Source organism: Macrotis lagotis, chromosome 7 (genome assembly GCF_037893015.1).
Source record: "Macrotis lagotis isolate mMagLag1 chromosome 7, bilby.v1.9.chrom.fasta, whole genome shotgun sequence".
Lineage (NCBI taxonomy): Eukaryota > Metazoa > Chordata > Mammalia > Peramelemorphia > Peramelidae > Macrotis > Macrotis lagotis.
The window spans coordinates 208,028,111-208,041,312 of NC_133664.1; the positions used below are offsets into that span (position 1 = coordinate 208,028,111).

The window sequence follows — 13,202 nt, forward strand, 5'->3', positions numbered from 1 at the left end:
CCTTCAGGTGTGGAGTTCAGAAAGAACAATGCATTATGAATAGGAGACCAGAGGGGTTGAAGTCCTAACTTTCCCTGACCTTGAACATGTTATTCATTGCTCTGGACTCCAGTCTTTTAATCATCAAAAAAGAGTTTAGACTGGTTGTAATGATCAGTTCACTATTTCAAGCCCTTAGGAGTTGCTAAGGTATGGGGCTGGTGGATGCAAAATAAAGGCAAAAATCACTATGGGTCTATCTATCTTTAGGAAGGAAGCAGGACATGAGAGATGAAATCATCTAAAGTTTAGACTAGTTGATTGTGGACTCTCAGTTCCCTCCCTAGTTAACCCTCAGTGGATGTGTGGTTTGTTTCCTGTAACAGACCTAGTTTTCATTGCTTTCAGCGGCTTCACAATGAATTGCCTCTCAGCTTGGAGGATCTGGAGGATGTCTTTGATACCCTGGATGCTGATGGAAATGGCTTCCTGACTCCAGAGGAATTCACCAGTGGATTCAGTGAGTGTCCAGTTCATATATGGTCATATTTCTGTAACTTCTACATTATCTCAGATTATGGGAGAAGAATGAGAATTTAAGAAAGGTAAAGAACAACTCATCATGACTTGTATTCCTGTTCAATGATTCAGGGACTCATGAACCAAGGTTGTTGTTTGTTTAGGCCCCTTTACTTTTCTTATTCCTCTTGTTTCATGAAATCTTTTTTTTAGTCATTAGAGTCTGTTCTCCCACCTGAACTTCCAGTACATTGATAATATGGTTATCACATTTAAAGATGGCATGAAACTGGAAGGAATAGCAAATTATTACAATACAAAATAAGAATTCAAAAGAATGCCAATAGGTTAAAAGGATGGAGCAAATCACTAAACATTAATTAATCATCCACTATATGCCAGTGTGGAGATAGAAAAACGGTAAAATACATTTCTTACTTTCCAGGAGCCCACAGTCTAAAGTGAGAGACAATATGCAAATAACTAGGTACAAACAAGACATGCAGTATAAATTGGATTTAATTAATAGAAGGAAGACACTTGCATTAAGGGGGATTAGGAAAGGTTTCCTATAGAAGGTGAGATTTTAGCTGAGATTTGAAGGAAGTAAAAGGGGGCAATGAAGGAAAACATACTTATATTTTAAAAAATCATCTACTGTACAAGTATGTGATCAGAAAAATATGATTAGACAATACTTTGTGTGAAAAGGACCTGGAGATTTAAGTAGATTTCAAGTTTAATTCAAATCAAAAGTAGGAATTGTTAGCCAAAAAAACTGTGATCTTAGAATGAATGGAGTCACCATTTAGGGAGGGAATAATTCTGCTACATTCTTACCTGCTCAGGCTAGACCTGTAACATTGTGCCCATGTCTGGGCTTTATTCAGGGCGTCTTATTTTAGGAAAGATATTGTTAGTATTTCTAGAGAAAGACCAGGAAAATGAATGGTCCCAGGTCCATAGGATGAATGTTTGAGGGAAATGGAAACAAATAAAAATAGCTGGGAGAAGAGAAAACTTTTAGGAGACATTATTTGTCTTCAAGTATCTGCTATTGTGTGGAAGGGAGTTTAGGTTTGTTCACTTTGGTGTTAGAGGATGGAAGTAGAAGCAGTGATGAATGGATTAAAAGGAAGGTAAAACTTCCCGGTGATGAGAAAAAGGTGTTTAAGTAAATATTGTATAACCATTTATCTAGGATCACATAGAAGTATGAGTTCAAACTAGATGTCTCTTGGGGTTTCTGATAACTCTGAGATTCTGGCATTGATATGTCTAAGTTCTTCTGCTTCCCCCCCCCCCCCCATCTGAGACAATGGATAATAAGCAAAGTTGATAGTTCGCCCAGCTGGAGTCTATGCTTAGGAAATCATTGTGTTGTTGTTTGTTGTTCAGTCATTTCAGTCCCCATTTGGGATTTTCTTGGCAAAAATACTAGAGTGGTTTGTCAATTTCTTCTCCAGCTCATTTTACATTTGAGTAAACGGAGGCAGACAGGGTCATGTCAGATTTGAACTCAGAAAGATGAGACTTCCCACCTCCAGATCTATTATTTTATATACAGAGCACCAAGACCTCACCTGGCACAGTGTATACTAACAGGATGGGCAAGTTCCTGTGACTATTTGGGGAGAGTTTATAGGAATGATCACCAGGAAATTGAATATAGTTTCATGGGATATCAAAAGCTAGAAAGAACCTTTGACATAATGTGCCTATATTCCTCAATTTATAGAGGAAGAAACTGAAGTTTAGAGAGTGCAAGTAATTTGTCCAAAGTTAAATAAATGATCAGTTCAGGTTAAGGCCTGGATCCTAGATCTCCTCACTGCCACTGACTTAGCCAGATCAGAATTCTTTGGGGACAAATGCAAAAACAAATGTTGGAGCAGCCAGGTGGCAGTGCTAGAGCTAAAGTCACTAAGTCCTAAATTCAAATTCAGCTTCAGATATTTACTAGTTATGTACCTGGCTAAGTCCCTTAACTTCAGTTTCCCTCAGTTGCCTTATCTGTAAAATTTGGATAATAAATAGCAATTACCTTTCAGGGTTGTTGTGAGGATCAAATGAGATAATATTTGTAAAGGGCTTAACACAATGTTTACCATTATCATTGTTATTATTCTCTCTTAAGCAACTACCCAATACCTTATACTTCTCTTATATAATCATCCCACCTTCTTTCTTGTGTTACAGAATTAATATGTACTGTCATGCATGTTTTATCTCTCCTATTATAATTTTATATCTTACAATATAAAATATAAATATATATATAATATAATTTTATGTAATTTTTTGAAAAACCTAGGAAAACATATGAAATGATGCAAAGTGAAATAAGCAAAGACAATAGAACAATTATAGACCTTATATGGTGGTGTATATATAGTAGACACAATAGAACTATATAGCAACAGTAATATTGTAAAGATAATCTATTTTTAGTAATTCTGATCAACACATTGACTAAACAAAATTTCAAATGACTCATGATAAAACATCTACCTCCAGTGAGAGAAATGTGAAACTCAAAGTGCTAATTGAATTAAGTTTTCTTCTCTTTCCTTTTCTTTCTTTTTGTTTTTTCTTTCTTTCCTTTTATTGACATGGCTAAGTTGGAAATTTGTTATATATGTCTATACAGATTTTAATGGGTCCTGTGTTTCTTGCCTTTTCAGTGAGTGAAAGAGAAGCTGGAGGAGGGATGGAATTTGGAAGTTAACAATGAATTTTTTCAAAAAAGAGTAATGAACTCAAATCAGAAGATGTAGTTTCAGGCAATGAGCTCCCACATTCAGTAGCATTCTCTTCATTGGAGTTATTTAGCCAAATAGGATGACCATTTGTCAAGTTTATTCTAGAAGGTTTAGACGAATCCAAGACTAGATAAGGTTTCTTCTGACTATTAACTGTTATTCTGTGGGTCAAAGCTCTAATAGTTCCTAGTTTGGGGCATGTGGGCAGCTTCCTCAGTATCTTTCAAGTGGTGCTGTTAACGCTTGTCCTATCTACCTCACGGAGTTGTTATAAGGTTTTCCACATAACACTTCTTGGAAACTCAAAGTACTACATTTAAATGAGATATTTATTATTATTATTATTATTATTATTATTATTGGCATGCATTGTATCTTCACTGTAGCAAAGGTGTCTTTCAGATAGAAATAATAAAAAGTAAAAAGGGGCATGACACTTGGAATGTGGTATTGAAAGTCTGACTTTGATATATTCTTTTATTCCTACTCCATTATACAGAGGGCTACTCATAGCTAGACAAACTAGAAGCCTTCTAGAGGTAGATTATTATGTTGTACCCCCTCAGGATTTTTCCCTTAATTTACACTCATATTTTGGGGTTGAATTCCCAGAGGTTGTCATCTATTTGGGGTTCAATGTATAGATCCTACAGAACTGTACTCTTAGCACTGTACTTAACAATCAGCCAGTAGACTTAATTGCCTCTTAGAAAAATCATTTACTCAGAAGAAGTAGCAATAATTGTAATTACAAAACATTTCCCCCACAAACTTGGGGTGCATTATCCCACAAATATATGTAGCATTCATGGAAGGAATGGATTCAAACTTAAAAGCATAAATATAGTGAGGTACATATATTTCCCATGGATGACATAGGTCATCCTCTTTGAAGCTATATAACTGTTACAGGGAGAGGGAGTAGGGGATTAGAGAGATCTCTTCCACCCATCCCTCTCTCACAGAAGTCTCTTTCATAAGTAGCTCCCATTTTACAATGTCTCTACCTTTTCAAAATTTAGATATTTAAAACACTTAGAGGCATGGATAATTTATTTGCCCAGTTATTTTCATCTTGAATGAAATGAAGAGATGTTTGTACCTCCTCACAGGAGGAATGGTATTTCTTCAGTCAGTTAACCATCAACTGAGATGGAGGAGAAAAGGAGGAGGGAGAGACTCTTTCCATTACAGTGATTAAATTGTTCTATTCACTTTGATCCCTAGGTCATTTCTTCTTTAGCCAAAATAACTATAACTCTGATGAACAGGGGATCCAGCCCCAGGAGGAGAAAGTCTATCAGTCCAGGCAGGAAGAAATGGTTGACAACAGGGATGAAGATGAGGAAGACCAGTTTCACCTACTGCTGAATAGACTCGGAGCACAGAGAATTTTAGAAGAGTAAGAACTCTGAGGGAATGGAAACAACTTTGGGTCCCTATATCATTGGGGATGGGACCTAGCCTGGGAGGAAACTTCTCCATCTACCTTGACCTCATTGAATAATAGGATTTAAAATTGGGAGGGCACATAGAGATGATCCAGTCCAATCTTCTTTATTTTATGGAGGAGGTTATACACACCTCAAGCAGGAAAGCTGAGATTCAAACTCAGGTTCTATAGTTCCAAAACTAGTGTCCTTTCTACTTGGGAGAGAAGGAAAAGGAATAAACAATATAATGCCTATCATGTGCCATTTGATCGCTAAATTTTTTTACATATATTATCTCATTTCATCCTCAAAACAGTCCTAAAAGGCAATTGTTAATAATATCCCCATTTTAAAGTTCAGAAAACTGAGACAAACAGTTTAAGTTACTTATCCAGGGTCAGCTCTCTAATAATCATCCATTCTACCTCCATCGTTTCCTGACTTCCATGTGTCCATTGATGTAGAATCCCCCTCTCTTTTGCTGCCTCCTTATAGTGACCTATCCACATCCTTTTCCCCCTGATTTTTCACAAAAACAATACCATCTTGCCCAAACATTCTCATTTTGGTAAGAACTTATTGTAATCAAAGGATTACCACCATTTGAGAAATACAACCAAAACAAGGTAGGTTTTGCTTGCATTAGTTTTATTCCAAGATATCTAAAGATAGAAATGCAAGATGACCCTAAACAACTGCAATTGTTCCAGTAGGTTTATATTGCCCTGGGATATAATAGCCCAAATAAGGTCAGCACTTTTGTTTTGAAGATGAGGGGGAGGAATCTAGATCAAGGATCACACATATGTTAGTTATCCCTCAAAGTATATCTCTATCCTTGTTTCAATGGTATGAATAATCTGAGGGAAGCCAACATGGATTCTCGCCTGCATATACTCTTCTGATATTGATACTAAACTTTTCCTTTCCTGGGGTCTATCATTCTATCAGTTTCATAACCTTTGGCTCTAACATAAAATTAGTCCTTCAGCTCAAATCAATAGTACCTGCCTGAAGTCCTCACTCCTCTTTCTGCTTTCCTCCCTCCTCAACCCTTGGGACCAGGTTTTTCTTTTTTTTTTAATTGCTTTTTGAATTTTACAATTTTTTCCCCAATCTCACGCCCCTCCAAGAAGGCAGTCTGATAGTCTTTACATTGTTTCCATGCTATACATTGATCAAAATTGAATGTGTTGAGAGAGAAATCATATCCTTAAGGGAAAAATAAAATATAAGAGATAGCAAAATTACATAATAAGATACCTTTTTTAAAAATTAAAGGTAATAGTCATTGGTCTTTGTTCAAACTCCACAATTCCCTCTTTGGATCCAGATAGCATTCTATCTCAGATACCCCCAAAATTGTCCCTGATTGTTGCACTGATGAAATGAGCAAGTCCTTCAAGATTGATCCTCAGCCCCATGCTGCTGTTAGGGCATATAATGTTCTTCTGATTCTGCTCATCTCACTCAGCATGCAAATATTTCCAGGCTTCTCTGAATTCCCATCCCTCCTGGTTTCTAATAGAAAAATAGTGTTCCATAATATACATATACCATAATTTGTTCAGCCATTCCCCAACTGATGGGCATTCACTTAATTTCCAATTCTTTGGCACCACAAACAGGGCTGCTATGAATATTTTTGTATAAGTGATGTTTTTACCCTTTTTCATGATCTCTTCAGGGTATATATAGACCCAGTAGTGGTGTTGCTGGATCAAAGGGTATGCATATTTTTGTTGCTTTTTAGGCATAATTCCAAATTGCTCTCCAGGAAGGTTGGATAAATTCACAGCTCCACCAACAATGCAATAGTATGGGACCAGGTTTTTCTTACCCACCTGGCCAAACTGAAAGTGGCCACAAGAGATTCATGACTATCAGATGGAAGAGTTTTTTTCAATCTCTTTTTTCCTGACAGTCTCAATTTCTGAGACATTATCTTCATTGGTCTCCAGTTCTTCTACAATGCATATGTAAAGCCCATGATACTCTTTGTGTAACTACACCTGGCTCAGCTTTTCTAAGGGGGAAAAATGTCTCCCATTTCTTTAAGAAACAGCATCCCTTCTTTCTTTATCTCTCTGTGTATTCATATTCATTTTGGGTTTGTTGTCTGATATTTGACTATGATTTAAATGACTTAGAAATCAAAGTAAACATTTAAAAAATGTTCTTATTAACAGATGAAGAAATTGTGACTCAGAGAATTGACTTGTCCAGACTCATTTAGCTAGAAAGTAGCAGTTTGACAAATCTGGACCCTTTTCATAGCATACTGATGCAGAAAACTAGGTTAGGCACAATCTATAAGCTAGTTATTTTATATTGTTTTTTATTTTATCAATTATTTATCTGTTGGTAGGCTGATCTTTTTAGGCATCCATTTCAAACTAAACACATACCCATGACACATCCAATTTCTTCTATAAAAGTCTCTTTATCAATAAAAAATGAAATTAAGTACTGATTTAAAAAAAAAAAAAGAATTAGATTGAGACTAACAGAAACTAATCTTGCCCTAAAACAAATTGCCTATGACCTTTATCTTCTTATTGAATCTAATGGAATCAGATTCACTATCTTGTATAAGTGAATAGATAAGGGCTGACAATCTCAGAGTATGGGGAAAAGGGTAATAGTAGAAGGAGATGCAGATGGTTATATTAGGATTGAGGGGGAGCCATATCAGTGGACTAGTATACAGTTTGTCATCTCAGAGTGTTTGTGACTTAATGATTTTTAGAAGATGACTTACAGGATTCTATAAGGGTCAAGAGAGGCCAGTAAAACTGTGCACTGGGTGATGAATACAATATATTGCCAGAATTCTGCAAGAGAATTTATGGGTGTGATTGTTGCAGCAATGGCTAAGCTGCAAGAGTGGATGGAACTTAGGAGAAGATAGCAACTGGCACGAGGGAATAGTCAGGAAATTCTTCATCTGCATTGGCTTTTTAGCAAAGATTGGGCCAAATGCTAGTGAGAGAGCACTCACTGCTTTGAGGACTTCTCCAGAGAGAATATTTTAACCAAAACACTTGAGAGAATGAGGAGGAGGCTGCCCTTGGGCACAGTTTGTGATATGGATTAAGTCTGTTAGTTTTGCACCAGAGTAGACTTTTCACTGAATTCAGTGATCTTAATACCATAGTTATAGTTATGACCTGGCACAAGACTTTCCCTAGGGGTACCCATAACAAACATAGTGGCACACAAGTAGAGGTGCACAGAATCAGCCCACCAGGTAACCAGTTTGCCCTGAGTTACCCCACTCCAACAAAAAAATATGTCATATGACCGACTCTCTTGCTCTCCATCCTGTGAACTCATTAAACAATGCAAATATGTTATAAGGCCCATTTTAGGACATATTGACTAAGATATCTAAGTTCTTTTTTACAAGCTACTTGAAAACAGCTTCGGAAAGGAATGAAAGCTGATGCCTTCATAAGGTTAATGGAAATAGCTTCTGCCTTCTTGCTATCAGAGATCAATTACTCATCATCCTAGTGCGAACAATAGATAGGAGAGGTTTTCCTTGGAAAGAAGGAACATTCCCAAGCTTCCCTCATGGCTACCTGTTTACTTTCAAGGTAGAAATCAGGAAGTTTCTGTCTGGGTCCTGAGGAAGAAAAGCACCACCCAAAGGGTTTATCTCAGATAAGAGATATCTATAGGGAAAGTCAGTGAAAGGTCAGTTTATAGGCCTTGGTGACTGATTATTTCCGTCTCCATCAAGAACAAAAAAATCCTTCAAGGTCTTCTCAAATTCTATTTACTCCAGGAGACTGTCCTTATTTCTCCCTTTCCCTAAACAGCTAGGGCTCTCTTCATTTGATCTCATAGCATTTTGTGATTTTCATAGCCTAATATCTTATAGATCTATTTGCATGTCTTATTTCCTTGAGGACAGATAATGTGTCATTTATTTGTCTTTCTGACATGTGCTAATATTACACATAATAGATACTTAATGAATGGATGAAAAGGAAAACAGGCTTATGGTTTGGCATGATTGATGCTGAAGGGGCAATAGCAGTATACCTCAATTGAAGATTGTCTGCAGTTATTTAGAGTAATTAACTAATCACAAATATATAAAGGAACTTATGCTACTGAACTTATGCTGGTTGGAGGTAGTATGTTCCAAGATTCAAACCTGGGTACTTATGATGGAGTAGGTCTGGAGTATTATTACCATTTGTTGGATTTAAGTGACTTGTGATATGAATTAGGGTAAGAGAGTGATTAGTGAGTAGCGTGACTATTCAGACTAAGTAAGGTATGTGAATGGGGGGATGAATTTGTGTGGAAACTTAGGCAAGTTGAGAGTTTGGGACTTTGGAATGTAAATCTACTGAGGTCCCCTTATGGCAGAGCTTCTTAAACTTAAGTTTCATGGACCTTTTTGATAGTATAGTAAAGCCTAAGGACCCCTTCTCAGAATAATTTTTTAAATTCATAGAATAGAATTCTTGGAATTAAACATGAAGCCAATTATATCAAAATTAGTTATCGATTATTTTCTTTAAAAGAAGGCAGTTCATGAACCTCCAGCCTTTGAACCACTGCTGAGCCTAGCAACCCACATCAATCTGTAATAAGAGTGAACTCTTATTACAGAAAATGGGTAGTATGAGAATTAAGATAGTGTGTGGACATTGGTATCCCCAACTTGGCCCAAAACTGGTGAGATTCAATTCTTACTGAATCATTCCTACTGATCTCCTCAGACTTAAGCTAGCACACAGACTAGAACCAAAGCTTCTTTAGAGAAAGAATTCTCTAATCATCTTACCAACAAACCAACCTCTCTCCAAAATCTACAAAGAGGAAAAATAAAGTATTCAGAAGAAAACTAGTGGACCTAATATATTGTAAACATGATTAAGAGAAAGTACCTGTAAGGTGTGTGAAAGATCTGTGTTAGATGGAAGCAGAAGGCTTTAGTGGAGTATGACCAAAACATTTCTTATCATGAAAGTTGAGATGCCCTATTAATTAATAATACATAGTCACATTGAGATACATAAGATAGATATTGGTGAAAAGAATTCCTACAGTTGACAAATTATAAATATTTATAATAATCTGGGCCATAAAATCCTTGGGAAAGAGATAATGGAAATATTTTATATGTCACTAATTAGAAAACAAGGACAGTTAGATGTTTTCTATTACCATTTTTATTCTGGACTTTCCAATCCTAATATCATTCATCTTGTCAGAGAACTGATCAAAAAAAGTAGTTCTGTTTTCTCCCTTTTTCCCTCTATTTTCCTTTTCTCATCATCTCATCCTTTCCTTCTTTGTCTTTTCATTTGTTGTTTCATTCTTCCCTAGCAGTAAACCAATCTTTTTTCTACAATCCTCTTCCCTTCCTGCCATAGAGCTTAAAACCTTTGTCATTCATTGTTTTCTTTGCCAGCTTTAGCACATTTTGAATTTTAGCATTCCTGACTCTGTTTGTAACAAGCCTACATTTATGTTCATCCTCCATTTTCTTCTCTTGCCTCCATCTTTTCTACATCTTTTTTTAAAATTGAAGTTTGTTTTTTGATCTTCCTGCTCATCCATATTGGTCATTTTGGAGAACTATTCTTTACTTCCCATATTCAAAATTTCCTTTTGTGTTTTCAGAATTTATGTTTAAGGACTTCAGATATTTCCAGGGTTTCCTTCAACTTTATTGATGCTATTTTTTTTTTCTTTTTACTACACTGGTACTTTGATACTTCTCAATGATTCTCTCTTCTTCACATATTTTAAATTCTTCCTTGAAATAAATAAATACAATTAAAATGCTTCATCTCTTTTGACTCTACTTTTTTTCTATATATTTCTCAGCTTTGTTTTTTTTTTCTTTCTTCTCTGCTGTTAGTCACACTTCTTTGCATTAATTCCTAGTAGGGAGGGAGAAAAAAGGGGAAGATTTCTTTTCTTTTAGCTCTTTGCCATTTTCAGTATCAAATGCCAATCTTTTCCTGGGGTGAGGATAATAAACTTTCTCTTCCAAGCTTCATAACCCTCAACTCTAAACATGCCCAGATTCTCTTTCCTTCTCCATCTTTTGCATTTTGGAATCTATTGAGTTGAGAGGGCATGACCACATAATCCATATTCTAAGGTACATTGGCAAATAATAGATTGATGTGGGTTGCTAGGCTCAGGAGTAACTCCATAGCTCTCATTTATTTGACCTTACATATTATCCCCAATACTGATATCATTTCTCAATTCCTCTCTTTTTCTTTTAATAGTAAAAGTGATATTAAGCAACTTTGGGAACAGCTCAAGAAGCATGACCCTCACTTGCTATCTAACTTTGAAGAGCTTCTCTCAAGAATATTCTGTCAGCTCCAGGAAGCCCACAAGGAGAAGGATGAACTGGAATGTGCTCTGCAAAAGCAAGTATCCAACTCTCTCTGTGCCTTCTCTCTATTTTTTTTTCTTTTTGTAAGGCAATGGGGTTAAGTAATTTGCCCAAGGTTACACAGCTAGGTAATTATTAAGTGTCTGAGGGTGGATTTGAACTCAGGTTTTCCTGATTCTAGGGCTGGTGTTATATCCACTGTGCCAACTAACTGTGGCATGCCTTTTCTCTACTGAACATCAGAACATCAGTCTTTCTATTGTGCCTTCCATCTAAGCATCCTAGAACATTTTAAAATCATCCTCTAGATGAGATGGATGGACCATTGCAAGTTTTCTTGACTTTTGACTTGCTACTATGAGGCTGATGACTTTGTATAGCTCTGTTTCACTTAAATCCATTAGTGTAAAGATCATCTGATGTTATCAGTCTTATAGCATTACATTCAACTTATGAACTCTTAGGGAACAGGTAGAAAAAAGGAGAGGTTCTCCCAATATCTTAACACCCAAGGTTTTGGACTTGAGAGTCAGTTTAGAACATCCTCCTTCCACCACTCTACAGATGTTTTGTGTTTTGTTCTCTTCCTCCAAAGCCTCTCCTTACAGTTCCTGCCATCTAGGATCCCACTTCCACCATTTCCATGGATTGATAAAGCCATACACAGAGTCATTCTCAAAAATTCAAAATGACACCTCATGTCTTCTGAGGAAATGAGCTAGAATCAGGCTATATAGCTGTACTACACCGAATATGGGACTATTCAGATTGGTGACCATTCCATTCAGCTCTTCAAGTCAGTAAACATTTATTTAACACATATTATGTATAAAGCCCTATAATAGTGATGGGGATTTGAGTCATTGGTAATCTATTTATATTGAGGAATTAGCATTTTGTGAATTAGCAGCCCAGGAAATACAAATATAAAAATGGATACTGACCCTAACTCTGAGGAACAATTTATAATTATCCAAATCCAATTTAAAAAACATTTATTAAGTACTTACTATATACTAGTCCTGTGCTAAGTACTGGGGATGCATAAATAAATAGAAAAATAAATGAATGAATGAAAAATTGAGGAGCTCACAATCTAAAGGGGGAGATAACTCACAAAAGAAGACAGGAGGCTTTGGTTTAGAAAGTCATTAGCAAAATATTCCTAATCCTGATATAATTACAGATTTCAAAGCAAGAAATGGGGAAGAGAAAGATAGGAGAAGTAAGGGGAGTTCTTGCTTGGTGACTGGACTAAAAATGACCTAGGGAAAGAAGTGTAGTTGTGTTTGAAGCTCTCATTATTTAGAACAGTATTTCCCTAGTGCAAAGGGCAGAGATAGGCAGTGTGAAGAAAGGATGGAAGGAGTTTCTAAACTGGGAGGTTTCTCCACTGATGAGCTCAAAGGACTGGAGAGGAAAAGTTTGTTCTAATCACCTGGAAGATTTACCAACTTTCTGCCATTTCTCTAGAAATATAGTTCAAGGTTTTCTTTTCATACTTAATAGGGTTCTTTGCAGGGAGTGTTTATTTTGGATGTAGTAAAAAAAAAAAAATAAGGCTCTTAGAAGCTACCAACAAGAACTACAGAAGATTGAGTGTCTTTCTTGGAGAATTTTATGGAGATTTGTACAATGTACAATGTTTGCTTTTCAATCATGGCCAAATAACTGTTGTCTATGCTCAAAGTTAATAGTATCCTTTAAGAAAAATTTTTTGGGGGGCAGCTAGGTGGCATAATAGATAGCATACCAGCCCTGGAGTCAGGAGGACCTGAGTTCAAATCCTGCCTCAGACAATTTAAAAATTGCCTAGCTGGGTGATCTTGGGCAAGTTGCTTAATCCCATTGCCTTAAATAATTTTTTTTAAAGAAAAAGGTCTTTCTACTCTCCACATTAATGGAGATAGTGAGTGTTCCCTTAAAAATTTTAATGGGTTTCAAGGTGAAAATAAGCTATAACAATAAAAGAAGAAAATTTAAAGAAGCAGAAGGAAATACTGACCTATTAGGAGATTGGGGTGGACACAGAGGAGGAGGAGGAGAAAAAGTTAATTTAGTAGTGGTAGGTAGAAGCCGAAGTTGATTGATCACAGGACTCCTGATCAACTGAGGTGTCCCAACTCACTT

General features: G+C 36.3%; 1 protein-coding gene across 11 annotated transcripts in view; it reads left to right on the forward strand.

Annotated features, from left to right (window-relative positions):
* The window catches only part of CRACR2A (calcium release activated channel regulator 2A), a 209,110-nt gene that overhangs the window by 92,187 nt on the left and 103,721 nt on the right, over positions 1-13,202 (forward strand). For 9 of the 11 annotated variants that reach the window (XM_074194634.1, XM_074194626.1, XM_074194628.1 and 6 more), the window contains 3 exons: positions 388-499; positions 4,488-4,662; positions 10,960-11,106. In XM_074194634.1, the coding sequence (XP_074050735.1) occupies positions 388-499; positions 4,488-4,662; positions 10,960-11,106 (434 nt within the window). Of the gene's footprint in view, positions 1-387; positions 500-4,487; positions 4,663-10,959; positions 11,107-13,202 lie in introns of those variants that run through there. The other 2 variants (XM_074194637.1, XM_074194635.1) reach the window with 2 other exon arrangements.